The sequence below is a fragment of the Macaca thibetana genome, chromosome 9 (assembly GCF_024542745.1).
Source record: "Macaca thibetana thibetana isolate TM-01 chromosome 9, ASM2454274v1, whole genome shotgun sequence".
Classification (NCBI taxonomy): Eukaryota; Metazoa; Chordata; class Mammalia; order Primates; family Cercopithecidae; genus Macaca; species Macaca thibetana.
In genome coordinates, this window is record NC_065586.1 from 100,207,452 (window position 1) to 100,227,359 (window position 19,908).

The 19,908-nt window shown below is 45.7% G+C and overlaps 3 protein-coding genes across 3 annotated transcripts in view; 2 read left to right on the top strand and 1 right to left on the bottom strand.

Annotated features, from left to right (window-relative positions):
- The window catches only part of GSTO1 (glutathione S-transferase omega 1), a 584,823-nt gene that overhangs the window by 369,259 nt on the left and 195,656 nt on the right, over positions 1 to 19,908 (top strand). The window lies entirely within an intron of this gene.
- SFR1 (SWI5 dependent homologous recombination repair protein 1) overlaps positions 1 to 19,908 on the top strand; it is a 296,645-nt gene that overhangs the window by 226,854 nt on the left and 49,883 nt on the right. The window lies entirely within an intron of this gene.
- Positions 1 to 19,908, bottom strand: part of COL17A1 (collagen type XVII alpha 1 chain) — a 56,360-nt gene that overhangs the window by 28,718 nt on the left and 7,734 nt on the right. Inside the window, exons 4-15 of the mRNA XM_050804896.1 lie at positions 18,886 to 18,990; positions 17,760 to 17,888; positions 15,648 to 15,695; positions 14,674 to 14,709; positions 13,494 to 13,541; positions 11,937 to 12,080; positions 5,961 to 6,119; positions 5,274 to 5,345; positions 3,796 to 3,867; positions 2,936 to 3,004; positions 1,658 to 1,819; positions 1,176 to 1,256 (exon numbers count right to left, since the gene is read on the bottom strand). Coding sequence (XP_050660853.1) covers positions 1,176 to 1,256; positions 1,658 to 1,819; positions 2,936 to 3,004; positions 3,796 to 3,867; positions 5,274 to 5,345; positions 5,961 to 6,119; positions 11,937 to 12,080; positions 13,494 to 13,541; positions 14,674 to 14,709; positions 15,648 to 15,695; positions 17,760 to 17,888; positions 18,886 to 18,990 — 1,125 coding nt within the window. The remainder of the gene's footprint in view (positions 1 to 1,175; positions 1,257 to 1,657; positions 1,820 to 2,935; positions 3,005 to 3,795; positions 3,868 to 5,273; positions 5,346 to 5,960; positions 6,120 to 11,936; positions 12,081 to 13,493; positions 13,542 to 14,673; positions 14,710 to 15,647; positions 15,696 to 17,759; positions 17,889 to 18,885; positions 18,991 to 19,908) is intronic.

The following is a 19,908-nucleotide window of genomic DNA, read 5'->3' on the forward strand; positions in this document are numbered from 1 at the left end:
ACTAAAAAATACAAAAAACTAGCCGGGCGAGGCGGCGGGCGCCTGTAGTCCTAGCTACTCGGGAGGCTGAGGCAGGAGAATGGCGTAAACCCGGGGGGCGGAGCTTGCAGTGAGCTGAGATCCGGCCACTGCACTCTAGCCCGGGCGACAGAGCCAGACTCCGTCTCAAAAAAAAAAAAAAAAAAAAAAAAAAAAAAAGAAAGTTGAGTGTTTGTGGGCATGTGTAGAATTTACTGGGCAATTTGTTCATACCTTTCATCAGATTCTGAAAAGGATCTTTTGACTCCACAGCCCTAGACCTACCCCTAAAATGTCAGGAACTGCTAACTTTAAAGACTTACAGTCAGGCCGGGCGCATTGGCTCACGCCTGTAATCCCAGCACTTTGGGAGGCCGAGGTGGGCGGATCACAAGGTCAGGAGATCGAGACCATCCTGGCTAATACGGTGAAACCCTGTCTCTACTAAAAATCCAAAAAAATAGCTGGGCGTGGTGGCGGGCGCCTGTAGTCCCAGCTGCTCAGGAGGCTGAGGCAGAAGAATGGCGGGAACCTGGGAGGTGGAGCTTGCGGTGAGCTGAGATCACGCCACTGCACTCCAGCCTGGGTGACAGAGCAAGACTCTGTCTCAAAAAAAAGACTTAGAGTCAGGTTTCAATCTCTTACCTTGTTAAACTGATAACTGATTTGATTGGCATTTATTTAAAAATGTTCTATGACTTAACATTTTCCTTCCTTTACTGACCTCCCTGAAATCAGTGATTTGGAGAGTCCTACAGGGCATCATGAAGAAATGTGGTTATTGGACAAAGAACGCAGATATTTGGGAAGAAAAAAAATAAAGCTAACAAGTGCTTTGCAAAGCATTTTTCTATTAGTTCTGAAGATTATGGAGAACAAGTAAAATGAGAAAACAGATGCCATCGTAGACGTGGCAGAGGCAGGCTTTTGCTCCAATAATGCGCACACACAAATCACCTGGGAAGCTTGTTGAAATGCAGCTTCTGACTCAGTAGATCTGAGCTAGGGCTGGGCTCCTGCTTTTCTAACACACTCCCAGGTGTGGCTGATGCTGCTGGCCCGTGGACCACACTTTGAGTAGCAAGGTCTCCAAAGACAATGAAATGAAATGTGGCCTGGCTGAAGTCAAGGTGGACAACAATCATATTTGTTCTTACCATTAGCTTCAGCTTTTAGGCCTGAGTCAGCATTGTAGGCAGCTTGCTTTTCTTTTTTTAGGGTGTCTTCTGAAAAAGAAGCTGTGGACAGAACGCATTATAACCTGGCATATTCTCTTCTCAACCTCTCAACTCTGGCCTATGTTTCCCCGGCCCCCCTCTCACTACCCTGCTTGGGAAGGTCAAGGTTAGACTGGTAGGAAAAGCCCCTCTTTCCTGGGATTCATCTGCCCCAATCTGTGTTTGCCGTTAGGCTTGCTGTCACCCAAATGCCTCTCTGAGAGCTCTTTGCCTGAATTTTCTCAGCTCATCTGCATTAAAGGCAGACCCTGGAACATACTATTCAGACAGGTGCTTTTCATTAGAATGGGATGGCTGTGGTTTCATGACTCATAGGGTCCCAAACCACCATGCTAGGACATTTGTTCTCCTACACTATTTGCCTTTCTTCTGAAACCCAAGCCACACGGGATCTGACGCACTCGCAGCGATGCTGGCGGGGGAGGCTGTAAAGACCTTCCCGCTGTCCTTGGTCATGATCAGCAGCTCCATCTCCTTCTTGGCAGGTGTGTTGTCTTTCTCTAGGATCAGGAACTTGCAGTCCTTGTGCAAAAGGTCATCACTCTGCACACTTGTGGTGCAGGCTGGGGAGGAAGAAAATGGGTGAGAAGGAAGGACATGTGCCAGGAGAAGGGAGAGGGGAGAAAAGACAAGAAGAGGAAGGAGAAGAAAGAGAAGGGGGGTGGAAGGTAAATTAGTAGGTGTGTATGAGGGTCTCCTGTTCTTGCTGACAGTGGTTACTACGAAGCATCTTGGGGACCAAGGACACCCTCTATGCCTGGCTGGGCCTGGCCACCAAGAGTTTGGGTCAATGTCAGAAGCTCTGGATGGCTGGTTTATGGGGGCTGCCTCCCCTCCTGGAGATTACAGGATCTTTATTGAATGGGAAAAAGTCCCCCAGTCAGGCAAGTCCTTCCTTAACTAACTTGGGTTCATTTTTATCCTTTAGGTCTTAAGCATTGCCTTCTTGGGGAGGCTTTAGCCATCTAAAGCACTTCACCCTCATACACACACTCCTATCTCTACCGCATCACTTATTGCTGTCCTTAAAATCTGTATCCTTTTCCGTAATTATCTTGCATACTTCGTGTGTTTGTCATCTGCCTCCACCACTGACGTCAGCTTAGTGAAGGCAGGAATCTATCCTGTCGTGTTCACCGCTGTACCGTCAGCACTTAGAACAGTGTCCATCTGACACAAAGAAGGTTCTCAGTAAAGGCTTTCCAATAAATGAATTGTCAAATGGAAGACAACACACCAGAATTAGAACAATGGAGGAAACAGCTCACTGCATGGTGCTGAAATATGTGGATGAAGTTGATATAGATTCTATAGAAAGTAGGGAGGGTGCCAGCAGCTTCTGAGGGCTCCATGAGCTGCATGTAACAGGTAAGGGCCAAAGGATTCCAGTCAAGGGCAGTGGCTAATGTGCAAGTGCCTGGCCCTAGGCAGGTATGGAGGGTGGAGCTTCCTGCCGCCTTCCGATAGGAACATTCATGGGAATGTTCAGCTTTATTCACTCATGGAAACATCTAAGAGGCCTTTGGGGCAAGTTGCATTTGCAGGTCTAAGACCACTCATGGGTCCTATTTCCTCTTCCAGTATACCACGTGTATTGGAAGGATACACAGGCAGGATTACTGCAGAATAATCCTCCCTGTGCACCAGCCTGACCCCCGGCAGCTGGGAGCAGCACTCACCGGCAGAGGTGGAAACACCAGTGTTCACAGCCACAGGGCTCTGGGGCATGTTTTTCTTCACCCCATATGCTGCAAGAAAGGAAGCTGGGTCAGCATGGGAGGGTCGTTCCAGGCAACTCAGGAGAAGCCTGGTCACCCCTGGCAGAGAGGTGCCCCCGACCCTCTCCAGTGAGAAGCAGATGATGAATCAACTCTCTCCAGTCATGGGAACAGTAATGAGGGTTTAGATGGAATGTTCTTAGGTATAATCCTTCTCATACTTCTAGCTGCTTCCAGGAAGTCCTCCTAGATCCTCATGCATCTCCTTCTCTCCTGAACTCCTACAGCCCTTAACACCTGCTCTGCATGGCCTATCACTTATTCCCATTGTCTTATAGAGCCTCTCATTGTCTCCTGTGTGTTAGACTTCCTCTGCCAATTAAGTAGCAGGCAAGTTGGGGGCAAAGGCTGACCTAGGTTTCATGTCCCCAGCCATCCCCAGGTTTGCACAGAGGCAGCAACCTGTAGGGGGCGCATCATAAAATCAACCAGATGATTGATTTGCAGTGACAGTGGGTTGTCAAGGAGAGCAGTGAGCTGGCGAGACTACCAACCTAACAGTTCGACTGTGAGAGACACAGGAACATACAAGTGATGCCTCACAAGGTGATGCTGTTGACGGGACAGACTTCCCTGTGTGCTTGACTCATGTCTGAGCCAGTTAATGATCAAGATTGATATCTCAGGGCAGGAGGTATTGTTTCTTTGGTGGGAAAGGTTGACTGATTTTCAGGGACATTTTGGGTCTCCTAATTCAGTGAGTTGTAGCTGCAAAGAGGTGTTGCTTCTCAGCCCTTAAGCTCCAACCCTAGCCTACTGACCTGTGGAGGCTGTGGTGGTGCCATGGGACAGGGTAGTCGAGCTGGGGGCCAAATTGTTCTGCATGCCAAATACTGTGAAAGTAACAGAGGTCAGGTGAGTACAGGGAGCACGGGGGATGCCCCCTGGCTTAGGACGGCCCCCAGAGTCCCAAACCACTTTTATGATCAATACTTTTGTCGACAGATTCCAAAACTTCCTCGGTTCCCACACTCTTTGTAACATAGTAATTTTGTTAATACCCCCACCTACCTACCCCAGGCCAAAAATTACTAACAGTTCTACTTATCACGTAGTTAGGTCCCTCCAAGTTAAAAGCAGTAGTTTGCACAGGGTCTGACAGATGTTGCTGACAGATCTCTCAAAATTTAAAAATATCGTAGGGGTTCCTGTTTCCTGTGGTGCCTTGGTGCACAGTGTGGGAACTGTAAGCATAGGATATGGACACAGACACCTCAGGTGCTGAGAGGCACTAACTTGGCAAACTCCTAGTATTCCAGTTAGCCCTTCCTTCTCCTGACACAAACACATAAAACTCCCTCACCTCCACTATGATTTCAAAGGCTCCTTGTTTATTTGATTGCTTGTTTGTTTGTTTTCAACAACGTGCAGAAACTTATTCCTGCTGGCCAGCAGCTTTGCTATTTGGGGCACAAGATCAAGGATCTCATATCAGCCCACCTTCCCTTGGGGCCTGGTTTTTATCAGGACTTTGCAAAGCAAAATAGCAAAGGCAGAAGAAATAAAACATGTAGCCAATGTCTTCTGGATTTGGTGGGCCTCTAGTTAACTGGAGGAAGGTGCTGAAAATCTGAATGCAAAACTTGTACTTGTCTCTATATCAGTTAAGTAAATAAACAAAGCCCACATCATTATATTTATTAGTCACATTATCACAGGGAGAAGGCAGACTCCTTTCAAAAGAAAAGATGTAGGCTGGTAACATTTACATATAGGCCTTTAAGATGTATGTGGAAACATAGCAAATAAATATTTCTTTAAAATTGTTGTATGTTTGCATTGGAAGCTAAGTAGTAACATTATTTACCCCAGTGTAGTTACTCCAACAAACTATGTGCTATATTTATAGAAAGATCTGAAAGCATTTACTCAATGAATTACTATTTCTCTTTAAAAGATCTGAAATAAAATCCTTCTAAATTAACAATGCCTTTACCCTGAAAATGTCCTACACTATGATTCCATTAGACTCTTCATTTCCAATCCTCCAACTCTTCCAGAAAAGAAAGGTACCACCTTAGAATACGCATGTCAATGTGGGCTCACGTCCCCTCGCCTGAGACCTTTCCCTTGAGGTCTAAGTTCTCCCTGTGGTTGAGGGCAGGCTCTGTGCAGCCCTGTGCCTCTGCTTCTGGGCTGCAGTATGCATAGAAGAAAGTCCTTCATGCTCTTGGGTGAAGCATCCTAACACTTCTATGCAAATAGCCTGGAAAAGTCATCTCAAGATGGTGACACTGACCTGAGGAGGATGTGCTGAGTCCAGGGTGCAAAGTGGATGAGCAGGATGCCATGTTATTTGGAACTCCGAAGACTGCAGGGGCAAGGAGGAAGGCTGGTGAGAGGGACATCTGGCCCAGACAGGGATAGAGATTCGGATACTATAGAAGCACCAGAAGAAATGCCAGGATTGGGTTTTTATATTTTGGGAAATTTTTGTTCTTAGGAAAAACAGGCTCTTGCCTTGCAGCAGAGAATCAAACACTAGCCTGCACTGTACCTTGGGTCACAGCCAACAGCTGATCTCAGGTCTGTCAGACCTGGAGTGGACCGTGGGTCCAGCCAAAGTCTCTCTTGTGAGTGACCCCACTTTACAGAGATGGTCCCTGAAGCTCAGAGAAGTCAAATGACTTATTCAAGGCCCCACTGTCAATTCATATGAAATGAAACTAGATCTTCTACATCCATTTTCAGTGTTCTTTCCAATTTTTCCTGATACACTGTGCTATATGTCCTAAAGGGGACACACCAGAATACCTTCTAGATTGAATTGAACTGAAGTTCCAGGGGGAGTCTCCTGGGATGTTTGGCCACAGAAAGCCTCTCCAGGAGGCCCTGAGGATGGCAAACGTTCTGAGGGTCATTCATCTCTAGGATAGAGGCATGCCGAGTTCAGGGTGACAGAGGGTGTAGGCTGCCCTCCAGGTACCTGATCCTGCAGAGTAGGCATTGGTGTTGAGGAGGGATGAGCTCTGGGTTGTCACGTTGTTGTGATAGGTCCCCATGGAGGACCCCGCTGGTAGGGTGGAGGACCACACATGGGAGGGAAGGTTGGCATCCAGGATCGTTGCATCGTAGGTGCCTGACACTGGAAACAGACACATGCACACACCCCAGTGAGAGACAAGTCAGCACTCCCTGCTGGGGAATCTAGTCACCACACTTTTCTGGGACTTTCCTGGTTTGGGCATTGGAAGTTCCACATTTCAGGAACTCTCTCAGTCTGGGAACCTGGGGTAGTTTCCATCCGAAATCTCAGAGCTGGTGAAAACATTATCTCTTGCATTAGAAATTTTTGCTGGCTCCTGGTGAAATTTGAGGTAGCCATATTTTGCCTTGGGGTCCACCCATTTCTCCTTTTAAACCTGGCTCCCCATCTCCTGGTGGGCTGTCCCACCAATGGCCTTCCTCTCCACCTGTTGCTGAGTGCTCCATCTTCAAAGACACTGAGAGAACAGTTCTTTCAGGAGCAACAAATGAGACCCCGAAGCGAACCTCTTTCAGTAGAATTCCAGGCACCATGGCCATTGCAGGGCGCATGCCTGGGCAGGGGAGCCCTTGGTCTGGGGCCACATGGCATGCATGGCAGCCTTCTCTGGTTCCACCCTCCTTAAACATCCCTATGAACCAGCCAGACACTGTGCCCCCAAGAGGGGATTTTCCTGCTTCTTCATATCTGGGGCCAGTTCTGCTTATTTGTCTGTGAGAGGGAGCCAGTCATGCAGGTCAGAAAGTGCCTTGACGTTTTGGTTTTAGGGTGAAAAACAAGAAAGATCACAATCTCTAGGCTTTTCTCCAGTAGTGAATGGGAGGGAAGTTTCCTATCACAGTAGATCTGGCTTTTTCCCTCACCTACCTCCACGACTTTGCTAATTTATATTTCTGCCTCCCACAGAACCTACCTTGCACTTGGGGGGCATGTAATATGGAACTGCTAAACAATGCTCATCCTACTTGACCGGGACATGTTGGTTTTCTGACTTCCTCCAGAGACCCACTGTCCACAAGGGCAGTGACTGTGTCTCTCTGGTCCATTGCTTTTCCTCAATGCCTGGTGCTTGGCATAGAGGAGACATTTAATAAATAGTCACTGAATGAATACATTAAAACTCTACAAATTTCCCCAATATTCTTCATTTGGGGGACCTGGCCAACATACTGTCCTGGGAGACAGTCTCTAGGATTTAGGGCTGGGCTGTGCATGTGGAATAGGTGACCAGCCAGGGGTAGGATAGGTACAGCCCACATTTTTCACTGCTTGAAGAGCAGATGCTCAGTGCTTTTCAAGGTCTCTGGCAAAGCCTGAAAGGCCTGCCAAGACGTGGTTGAATCCCCAGGCCAGGATAGATCTGCCGCCTTGATGCCTTCCCTTCTGAAGAAAATAATGTATACAGTGGTCCATTTCCAAGACAAAGTGTCTTAAATTGGCTTAGGTCAGCAAACTACAGAAGAAACAGAATATACTAGGCCCCTGCTTGGATAGCTAATGCCTGCTTATTGGTCTCCCCTCCCTCACCAGTTCCTCCCCGCCCCCCACCCTGCTTAGTTTCCCTCACTCAAACCAAATAAGTTTAGTCTAAGATAAAAGTTTACTCGACTGCAAAATAGCTCATTTTGTCTGTTCTTATCAGCTTGCTCAGCTACTTAGGTCATAAGTCAAAAACTTGAAGAGCCCCTAAGCTAACTAGGATTGCAATGCATTGTGGACTGCAACAAAATGCAGCAAGACAACCCTAAACAAACACCTAGAGCCCCTGCCCAACAAAAGAGGGAACTAAAAATACACCCTCTAACATTCCCCCAAATAGTCCATTGGGGAAAATGCTGCAGGGTTTTAAGGGCTAACCCTCGAACCAGGGACAAGGAAAAGCAAAACATGATAAAGCATTACTGTTTTATCTGGGCCAAAGAGCCCATTCATCAGCCTTCAGTCTTTTGGCCTAAGTTTGGCTCAGATGAGGACTGGGTGTGCCAAGCTTTAATTCGCTATGTGAATAATAAAACCCCATCCTCACAAGAGGAGATGGGTTATGCTCTTTGTTAAATTAGTGAATTAACCCCCATACTCCCCCTTCAAGAGGAAAAAAGGAGCATAGTAAAAAGCCCTTGCCCAGTAAAAAGCCCTGGGATCCCATAACACGCTTAGCTCCACCTTACATCTCACAAAATAGAGGACAGGGAGATCAGGGGTTAACAGGAAGGCTGGAGGAAGAGGAATCTGGGGGTCATAAAGAAGCTAAACCCAATGCTCCCGTAAATCCTTATCCAAACTTAAGGAAAGAATTAGAACAACGTAAGAAGGACATTGAGAATTTCCCTAGTCCTTCTAAACAGCAGATGTCTAATATGTACCCTCTTAGAGAAGTCCCTATGGGACAGGGAGAAGTTGGATATGTAAGTGTGCCTCTAACAAGTACTAATGTTAGAAATTTTAAATAGGAAATAAGGCCGCTCTTGGAAAAATTCCTCAGTTTAGCAAAGCAGCTAGATCAATTTTTAGGACCCAATTTTTGTACTTGGGCTAAGATGATGTCAATCATGACTATTCTGTTTACTGGGGAAGACAGGGGAATAATTAAAAGGGCAACCATGAGCATTTGGGAGAGACAGCACCCTCTCGGGCAAGGAGTCCAGCCAGCTGGGCAGAAATTCCTAAATGCAAATCCCAGATGGAATAACAATAACCCCAAAGATTGGACCCAAATGCAGGACCTAAGGGAAAGAATAATTAAAGGGATTAAAGAGTCCACTTCAAGGACACAGAATGTCTCAAAACCATTCGAGCTCCAACAAGAAAAAGAGGAGACTCCCTCTGCATTTCTGCAGAGGCTCAGGGATCAAATTAAAAAAAAAAAAAAATCAGGATTAGATCCAGAGGACCTAGTAGGGCAAGGCTTTTTAAAGGTTAATTTTATGACCAAAAGCTGGCCTGATATTACCAAGAAACCGCAAAAAAAAAAAAAAAAAAAAAAAAAAGAAAAAAGAAAAAAGAAAAGATGGATGGAATAAAAAGTCAAGTAAGGAATTAGAAGGTTTTTGTTAAAAGTAAGAAACGAAATTAGAAAAAGAGAGAGAAAGCCAAAGCTGTCCATCTTGCAGACAGACAGAGGGGAGCCACAGCATGGCTCATGCTGGTGCCCAGAGAGAAAGAGTTAAGCTGCTGAACCTGAAGGCAAGGGGGAGCCAGCTGTGCAGCTGCAGGTGTGGGGGCGCCAGGAGCCGCAGAGCCGAAGCATGAGATAAAGGTGGACAGTGTGAGAGAGCTAACGTAAGTAAGCTGTTAACATGGCGAGTGTGCTGGCGCCCAGAGAAAGAGGAAGAAACTGAGTGTGAGGGAAAGAGGAAACAGGGATGACAGAGACAGATAAAAAAAAGAAAATAAGCGAGAAAGACACTGGAAAAGACAGAGATCAAAGACACAAAAGGTGAAACTGGGGAGAGAGATAATGTAAAAGGAAAAAAGAGTATGAGAGGAAGAGAGAGAGACAGAGAAAGAGAGAGGGGCCATGGAAGACGGGAGATGGGGAGACAAAGGTGCAGGTAGACAGTGGCTGCCACAGCCCTGCTGGTGGAGGGGAGTCGGAAGCTGATCCTCTGCAGGGCTCTGGTAGTGAGCACCCCACATCAGGTCAGGAATATATTAAATCAAAGAGTTGGGAGATGGTAAACTAATTCCCAAATTTTAAAATATGAAGCCATATTATTAGAAAAGATAATTTAGTCTTGACAACATGTATTTGCTTGAATCCAGTCAGCGTCTTATGAAAAGGAGAGGAGAATAAAGAGGCATCAAATCATAACTGTTTGGATATCATAGAATGTCAAACTAAAGTGAAACCAGACCTTCATATCAAACTAACGTGAAGCTACCCCAGTACATGATGGGATGAGAGTGTTTGTAAATGGGTCATCCCAAGTAATAATTGTGTAAAAACACAATGGCTATGCTGTCATTAATGGAAACAATCCTTATGTGAAAAAGGGAGATTACCCAATAATTGGTCAGCCCAAACCTGTGAATTACATGCTCTTAACCAGGCCCTAAAGCTTCTAGAAGGCCAAAAAGGCATTGTATATACTAATTCCAAATATGCCTATGGAATAGTACACACCTTTAAAAAGATCTGGACAGAGCGGGGCCTAATAAACAGCAGGGAGAAAGAATTCGTACATGGGGAACTGATCAAACAAGTTTTAAAAAGCCCCTTGCTTCCAGTAGAGATAGCCGTAGGAAACACTATAGAAGCTGTAGGGAATAGGCTCACAGATAAAGCTGCTAAGCAAGCTTCCCTGGAGGAAGAAGTTAGATTGTTTAGCCTAATCCCAAATATCCCTAAGGTGATAAATTTTCTAAAGAGGAGGAGGAAGAGCTGGGCAAGATAGGGGCCACTCAAACTGAGGATGGGAGGCGGGTGCTCCCTGGTGAGAGAGAAATGATAAGCAAACCCATGATGAGAAAACTGATGTCCATACTGCATAAAGGAAGTCACTGGGGTCCCCAGGCCATGTGTGATACAATACTCAAAAATGATGGGTGTACAAGTGTGTGGGTGTTGTGTGACCTGCCAGAGAATAAATTAAAAAGTAGTTAGAAAACAGACTACCGGAGGAAGACCTCGTGGGTCAAGGCCGTTTCAAAGCATTCAAGTAAATTTTACAGAAATGCCCAAAATAGGGAGACTGAAGTATCTACTAGTACTGGTAAACCACCTCTCCAGCTGGGTGGAGGAATTCCCCCTCCCAACTGCCACCGCTGGGAACGTGGTCAAAATAATCTTAAAACAAATTATACCTAGATTTGTCTTGGTAAAAAATATTCATTCAGACAATGGGAGCCACTTTACCTCAAAGGTGCTAAGGGGAATTATGGAAAGTTTACACGTTAAATGGGATTACCACACCCCTTGGCATCCCCCTTCCTCTGGAAAAGTAGAAAGAATAAATCAAACTCTCAAAAAGCATATTATTAAACTAATCTTTATAACTAAAATGCCTTTAATGTCTCCCAGTAGCACTCCTTAGGATTAGAACAGGCCCAGGCAAAGACTTGGGACTGTCCCCTTACAAGTTATTATGTGGACTCCCACATTTAGATAGGACTACTGATCTTCCTTCTATGGAAACCAAAAACCAATTTTTAGAAATTATATACTGGCCATACCCTCCACCCTGTCATCCTTTAGGTTAAAAGGACTTCGAACTCAAACCCCGCCTTTTGAATTCACAGTTCACCACTTCCAGCCTGGCAACTGGGTACTAATTAAGACTTTAAAAGAAGATAAGCCCCACCCAAGCTGGCAAGGTCCCTATCAAGTGGTCCTAACCACTGAAACGTCAGTGCAAACAGCTGAACGAGGGTGAACTCATTACTCTCAAGGGACTGGTAAAAGAAATCCCAGAAGGAAGGGAAAAGGACAAATGAAAAGTGTATAAATCACCTAAGTAACATTTAAAGCTAACATTAAGGAAAACCTAGAAGAGAGCTATAAGCAAACCCCTTCATTAGGGGTGGATATGGTTAGGATTAATCTTCACACAAGGGGTAAAAGAAGACCTGAGTATCAGATAGGGCCCAGTACTAGGGGTGGAAAGTAGGGAATATCCAACCAATCTAATAATCAACATAACTAAAACCTCTATCCCCTAAACCATAAAATTCAATGCCTGCCGAGTCTTACATTGTGGGAACTTAGGAAACCAAAGGCAGCTGTCACAAGCAAACAAATATCTATGCCCTAAAACAGGTTGCTATTGGGGAAAGCCCTGTGCTAGCTGGAATGAGGTTTGGTGGGCCCCAATTTCAAGTCTCACTTTCACTATTCTCTGGGTCTCTGAGTCCATTCTTTGGGTTTGGAGGGGTAAGTTTGTTTCTCACACTCCTCGGCAGCTGGGCTGTCAGACTTACCCGACTGGGAGCTCGCTGTCACAATTTTGGTCTCCACAGTGCCTTTCTTGGGGATGGGGAGTGTGTTGGAGGAATTCCGGGTGGGGCTCACACTTGCAGATCGACTCCCTTTGAGCAAACGCTTAACATCATCCAATTCTGTCCCTGTAAAAGAATCCACAGATGTTTCTGTTAAGTCCAGTGTTCTTTCCTGAGTCCCTGTGCAATTTGGGGAACATTTGTGGCATTCTGACTACTAGGGAGAATGGCATCTGTCTCACACATTGGGACTTTTTGCTTGGCTTTATAATATTCACATTTTACTAACGAATAGCACTTATCAACTTGGTACTTTGTCATATTAGCCTCATAAAACTTCTGCATCTCACAGGAGGTCAAGGTGCCTGGGAGATATTTCCTAATTAGACCGCATCAAACATCACAGGAATGATTCTGTGGCTAGAAGACACTATCATCTAGGATCAGGCAGTTAGAGAACCAGGTCCCTTGAAATAGATGCTTCAATAGCAGTCTCATCCCCTGTGCAGGATCCTGGATGTTGGGTCCTTGACCTTGTATGCTTGGGGCTGTCAAAAGGAATTTGTGGGCCATAACTCCTAAACATTATGCTGTGTTCACGTGTAATTTAATTCCAAGTCTGTCTGGCTGATTTAATTTGTAGCAAGGTGAAAAGTGGAGCAAGCTCCCTGTGCCTCCCACACAGGAAGCAGGGAAGCAGGAGAAGTGGGAGACACCATGCATGAGTAGTGCATGAGAGGAGACACAGGTTTGTAGACACCGTATGCTGAAGGAACTCTCAGCCCCAACTCCCTTCGCCTCACCAACCCTAAGCCTGGAAGGATTCAGGTGAGAAGGTGTCAGGCCTGGAGTCAGATTCCACAACCCTAGGTACTGAGGTCTCTGGACAAGCACCCATCTCTGTCCTGAGCCACTGACCCTACTCTTTCTTCTCCTACTCCTTTTACATGATTGCTGTCCTAAAGTTGAGCTCATTTCAAAACATTGTCAAATACCTCTAGCAAGAACATCAGGTATCTAACATATTCCATCGACGGAGACTGGGGGTCTCTGACATTTGAAATAAAGTTTGAATTCTTACACTCTACTACTGACCCTTCTCTAATTTATCCCATTGTGTCCTTACTTTGAACCTTACTTTGAACTGTTCCTTCGATGTCTTGTGCAGGCTCCTCCCTTTGAGCCGAACTGATCCACTCTTCAGTTTCCCTTCAGGTAACACCTATCCCCGGAAGGTTTCTCTGGCCTGATCTCCATGGGCTGCTGTGGAGCTGCTCCTCCCTGTTCCCTCACCACACTGGGTTGTGATGGTTGGCTGACTTACTGTCTCCCTATTAGTCTGTGAACTACTACACAGCAGGAACCACGGTTTACTCAGCAGCTTAACTCCAGCCACCTAGCCCAGAGTCCAATTCACAGAAGGCCCTTAAAGATGTTTTATGATTGCATGCATGCACACACACACGCATGCACACACACACACAGCACTAGCCCTGGATTTCTGGACCCTTTCTTTTCAGCGAGATCATGACCACTTACATCGCGTGGATGGGGACGCACTCTGCAGTCGAACTCGAATTTCGCTCTCTGTACAAGGGAAGAGATAGAGAAGGGTGTGAATGAAGGAGCTTAGATCACAATCCCTGACACTGAACTCCTAGCAGCAGATGACCCTTTAGGCTGCTCTGACATTTCTGAGTTCTGGAAACAGGAAATCTAGGTGTGCCCAAGAAGAGTGCTGCTTAAAAAGGGAGACCTCCGTACCTCCAACAATTCCCCATTCTGCCAACTGCACACCTCCCAGGCAGCTGCAGATGTTCTAATAAAATTCCAGGCTGAGCAAGGAGGTTCCAGTACAATCAGCAGTGATCAACCCTCTCCCCATCATCCACCTCACGGCTGCCACAACCAAGGTTCTCTCCTGCCTCCGTGGTCTCAGGCATTGGCAAAAGATTCTAAAAACCAGTGTTTACTTGCCATTTTGGCTTCTTCAGAGATGGGAGGGGCAGGAAGCTGGTAGTTAACATTATTAGTTAGCTTCAGGTGGAGAATTTGCATCTTTCAACTATCACACTAAAGTTGTGGGTGGTTGGCATACTCCTAACTTCCAAGTTATTGATGATAATAAGGCCCATCGGAAGTCTAGGTGGGTCATTGTGAAGAATTCTGCCTTCAGCTCAGCCCTAACATGCTGCCCCCAACCCTGCCCAAAGTTTAGCAAGGGTTGCTTCTCCCAGGATTATATTTCTCTCCTGTATCATTGTCTAGATGACTAGATTACAAAACTGTCCTGGAGCTGTTTATCTCCTGGATGAATTTCGAAAAAAAAAAGGTTGGGGGGATTTTGCTCATCTTTTGATGTGTAAAGGCAATTAGAGCATATCTTGTTAAAGTCAGCCAGGAGACCAGAAGTGAAAGCAGATGTGGTATCTGCATCTTCAGATGATCCACAGCAAGACAAATGATGCTCCACATTGTTATCATGTGTTTTGCTTCCTGCCTCTATGTGCTTGTTAGATTAACGTCAAAAGCTACCCTTCCCCTCCCGATAGAGCCGGGCGGAAGATTCCCAGGATTCTCTCAGCTCCTTGAAAGCAAAAAGCATGCCTTGTTTATTTTTCTGTACCCCTTACACTCCCTGGCTCAAGGCTGGACACACATTAGCTGCTCAGAAAATACTTGTCGAATGAATTGGACTGAACCCAGTGACGGCACTCACCTCGTGTTTGACTCCGTCCTCTGGTTGAAGAAGATGCTGAGAAACAAAGAAATGCAATTTTAGGCATATGTAAGAGGTGGCATGCTAAAGACTTTTGACATGGAGGTAGATATATTTCGTGAGGGGTTACTTTCATAGTGGGTCTAAATCCAGATAGAGGCTTTTCTGAATAGCAGTTGCTTAATAAATGATGATCACTTAGCAACAGCAGAGAATGTTTTGTAATGCCCTAGTACATTTATGATGTTAAATTAGCTAAATGAATATTAAGTTAGCTAACATTTTGAAAGTTAAGTTAGCTAAGGTAATCTGTTGGGGAGCATGATCCATTTGGACTGGCTGACTACACTGATCAAATGTATCAAAAAGCTCCCAAGTCTTCCCTTTGATTTTTTTATTCGAGACTGCCATGGTTTCCCCACTGTAAGCAAATACATAAAATTATAATCATTGTATAATCAATGATCCTGGTATTAATTCATATGCACAGTGAGATTGCAAGAACATGGAACAAAAACTTAAGGCCAAGTGAAGACACAGCCTGGAGGTTCATGAAGCACACACAGTTCCCTTGAAAGCAAGCAATAGTGGAGGTGCCGGGATGCCTAGCACTTGTGTGTTCTACTCGTTGCTCTGCCTTGTGGGAGGCCTCTGTGCATTTCCTGGAAAGAAGAATCCCTACAATTATTGCTTGGCCTTAGGGGCTTATCTATCCAAGCCTGAGCCTTATATATAGCTTACCATTTCTATAGTGCCACGAGCAAAGGCTTATGACAGCAAGTTTATGTGGTTGAGAGTCCCCTTAATATGCTTCAGGATAAAGAGCAAGGGAAAAATAGGTCAGCAGGGGTCAAACTCCTTTAGAAGAATCCATTTAACTCATGATGTCCCCTACTCCCACCACTTCATCTCCCCCAGGGATTTTCCTAGAGCCTCGTTTGACCATTTCTTTAGAAAATGAGGAGAAGACATACCAAATTCCTTCCGAGGGTACTCCGGAGAAGAGTTGCCACTGGAGCTCCCTGGAGAGGGGATAAAACACTTAGAACAAATGGCCTCTTAGGCCCATAGAGCTTCCAAAAGGGGAGGCAGTGCCTGTTACTTCTTTCCGGACCTCCACAGCCCTCAGTGTTTCAGGGGGGATGAGGTATGCTCTTCAGCATGCATGTCAAAGGAGCCAGGCTCATGATGTAAACACGACCCATCATGGCCCTGGTCGCAGCACTTTACTCTGGTCAAGGACCTACTTCAGATGAGGCAAGGATGAACAAAGGAGAGCAGCAGGTTTTGATTTCTTTCTTTTTTGTTCACTTCCTCCACCGGGCTTGCCCTGTGCCTGTTCTAGAGCAAGTGATCTGCCCTGATCAAGTAACCTGCCCTCAGCACCAGGAACCTCTCTGACCTTGTGAGGCTTGTCCCAAACGTGAACCCAATTAAAATGAAGGTACAAATCCCTGGTCAGGCCCGACCTCAGAAAGCACTGTGATGATGCAATCCACCTCACCTGGATTTGGGGCTTCCCAATGGCCGGTAGCTCTCATCCTGCAGCAGCAGGAGGGAGTCTGCTGTGTGTGTGGGATGCCAGCCTGCTGTAGTCATTCACTAGAGTGTGTGGGCCTTACTCCTGCTTCTCCAATACCAGCACCCATCTCTTCTCACCGTTAAACTCCTTGGCCACCTGGCTGGTCAGTTTCCCACATAAAACTGCTACTGCAGATCACCAGGAACTCCAGGAACCTTAGTAACGGAACCCAGGTGTCTTCTTCTACGACTCCTTCTTGACCCTGAGCACTCTCTTGTGTTGACCTCAGCATTGTTGCATGTTTCTGGTCTCCCCATGTCCCTAAAAGACTCTTCCTCCTCTCTCTGTTCTCTGGCTCTTCTTTCTCCTTATTCCCTCCACTTTATCTTTCTTTGCTTCCTTCAACTTTTATACTCTCCTTCTTGGCAAACTCCTTTAGTCTTCTGATTTCCTCTAACACCTCTCTGCGAATGGCTTCCACCTGGGTATCTGGGCCCTGACTTCTTCCCTGAACTCAAATCCTGCATCACCCACTGCCTGCTTGCTACCCTCGCCAGAGAGCTGGGAAAGTGGCTGTACTTCAGGATGAAATAGCTGGATTCATCAAGTGGAGTCATCCACCTAGTTCCCTGTTTCAGTTGTTGGCACCACCAAGAACCCAACCTGTGTGTGAGGCCTTCTTACATTTAATCTATTGCCAAACCTGTCAATTCCACTTCAGTGATACCTTCCACCACTTGCTCCTCACCTCCATCATTACCAACCTGGTCCCAGCCAAAATGTCCCTTCTCTGGATGACTGAGGAGTTCTTTTTAACTTGTCACTGTGTTTAGTCTCTTTCTCACCAATTTTTCCAACATATGGCTTCCAGAGTTCCAGTCCTGGACCTCAAATATGATTGTTTTGCTAAAAACTGTCTGTGGCTTCCCATTGCATATGGAATAAAGTCTAAACATCTTATCCTAGCACTGAATCTGAGTCCCTCAAACCTTTTGCACATAAGTACCCCTGAATTTCCAACTTAAGCCCTGGGCTCTCCTGGCTGTCTTTGCTTATGCTGCTGCTCTCACAGCTTGGACAGCCCCATCTCTCCATCTTTGGGTAACAAACTCTTACTCATCATGAGGACCCAGCTCAGATGTCACCTCCTCCATAGAATTTTCCCTAATTTCCCCAGCTTAAAATGATAATCTCCATCTGCTTTACACAATTGTATTTTATCTGTCATCTTAACTTGTCTATTAGACTATAGGTCCTGAAGACAAGATCCATGTCTGATTCATTTAAGCATTCATCAAGCCTTTCTACACAGTGTTAAACACATAGCAGGTGCTGGATAAAATACTAATTGGAAAAGTAACTAAATGGGTGAATGAATGAATAAATGAGGTAGTGAATGAATGAATGAAGTCTTCAAGTAATGAAAATCCATAAAAGAAATGAAGGAGGAGTGGGGAGAAAGGTGAGGGGCAGACACAGGTGCCCAGGATGTAAATCTTCAAAGAATGAGTGAAGTTTCTTGGGGAAGAGAATGGTTCTCTTGTATGGTTAGTAGGACTGATACCTTCATACGCATGGCGGGTAACGTGAGTTTTCCTTTCAAAGGTTGAGCCTGGGGAGTTGGGCAGAGTGGAGGCAGGTGAGTGAGCCCTCCTGTAACTAGAGGTGGAGGGATGGCCTCGTGTGCTTCCAGCTGCAAGAGGGGAAAAGCATAAGTTTTCAGTGCTTCAGCAGAGAGGTGAACCAAATGGTTACTGTGACCCAACTATATTAACCAAGTACACTCAGGGAGGGCTTTCGGGAGGGCACAGCTGAAAGGGGCCACCTCAGCATTCCCCCAGCTGTTCATAAATGGAAAGGTGGAATTATTGCCTGGGAAAGTCCTTCCTGTGCATGGTTACCATGCATGGAAATGGAAAGGATTTGGCAGCATTTTTCTTGTAGACACTGCTTGGAAGGACTAGAATATAATCCAGCTTGGAAGTGTGCCTCAACAGGTAAGGGCAGGTGTTTCTGTTGGTCAACCTGGCTGTTCTTATGCCTTGGGGCTTCCTTTTTAGTTTTACTTTCAAGTATTTTAAATGGCTTCAGGGGATATCTGGGTGCTTCTTGTTTTTGTTTTGTTTTGCCTTGCTTTGCTTTGTTTTGTTTTAGTTTGAAAGAGTGCTTCACTGGGAACAATGGGCCTGTGTTGGATGCTTGCCCAGTGGAATCTTGCACAGCATGGGATCGCATGTCACCAGCTTCCCTTAGCACAGTAACCCAATCGTTAAGTTTCTTTTGTTGTTGTTAATTCAAATTGTAAACCCTCAGGCGTGCACATCGTTCTCTAAAGAGATGGCTTAAAGAGAGTGATTTAGTGGGGAAATAGCTATCTACCCATGAAGTCTTCTTAATTAATGATAGTTATTTATATTGTGGACTTAATGAAAATGGATCTGATTTTAAGCAGGCTTCAAATGCTGATGATTTATAATTTACACTCCCATTCTCCACCCCCGCCGTCCAATGGCTGTGTGTTATTTAGGTAACTCTTGGGGGCATTTGGAATGGATGACAGGTGATTGTAATTGTCCCTCTTGTGCACCGATTCAAAATCGTGTCTGCCCTGTGTCCTGTGTAGGACTTTCTTGGTGTCTCTCTCTTTGTCACCCATTCTTCCCTGACCCGTTGCACCAGTGGGCACTCACTTGAGTTTATGTAGCCGCTGCTGCCATGAGTCAGGCTTTGTTTCTCCAGCCGGCTCCCTCCACCAAAAGAGCCTATTTTGGCATAGCCATTGCTGGTCCCGCCTTCTGCCAGGAACAAAAGCAGGTGACAGTTTCAGGGTGGAGTCAGGCCAGAGGATCCCCTGTCCCCCACCATGTGGAAGCCTTCCCTGGTTTTTCACCAGGACCTTCTTAGTTTGGGGTCCCTTTCTCACCTACATTATAAGATGCAAGCTGCCATGCTCCAGTTTCATTGTTTTTCGTTTTGTTTTGTTTTATACAAATATCTAGAGTGAGTATTCCACCTGATTTAAAAGAAAAGTCTCCTGGGTGGAATATAGCAAGTTGCGTATTAGGAAATTTTAAATATTAGAAAAGGCTGAGCGATGAAAGCTCCTTGAGTCCAGGACCTGGTTGGGCTTGCTTTTTCTGAGTGCCTGGTCAGCACCCAGGCATGACAGCGCCTAGAAGTGCTGGAAGGGCGTGTGGCAGCTCTGTGTTGCTGGTGTTCCACCTGGCAGCCCATCACTGCTCCAACTTCACCTGCTGGTGGGTGGGCTCTCCTCATCCCCAGGGAACAAGGCTCCCTGGAGATGGGGGCAGGGGGTAGGTTTTGGGCTCAGATCCATATTACAGGAGTGATAGGAGCTCCTGGACAAAAAAAGTAGCCTCAACAAGAAGCTTGACTGGTAGCCCCCAATCCCTGCTCAGGATAGATGAGATATCCAATATTTTAGCATCTGGAATAGGCAAATCTACAGAGACAGTAGATTTCTGGTTTCCAGGGGCTGAGGAGAGAGGAGGGAGAATAAGGAATGACTGCTAATGGTCACTTCTTTTTGCGGAGCCATGGAAATCTAAAATGGTTCTGTAACCATGGCTGCATAACTTGGTAAATATACTAGCAATTGCTGAATTATACACTTCAAACTGGTGAATTCTGCTGTATAGAAATTAATGTCAATATAGCTGTTAAAAAAGATTTCAAAAATTTTGGAGCTCCCA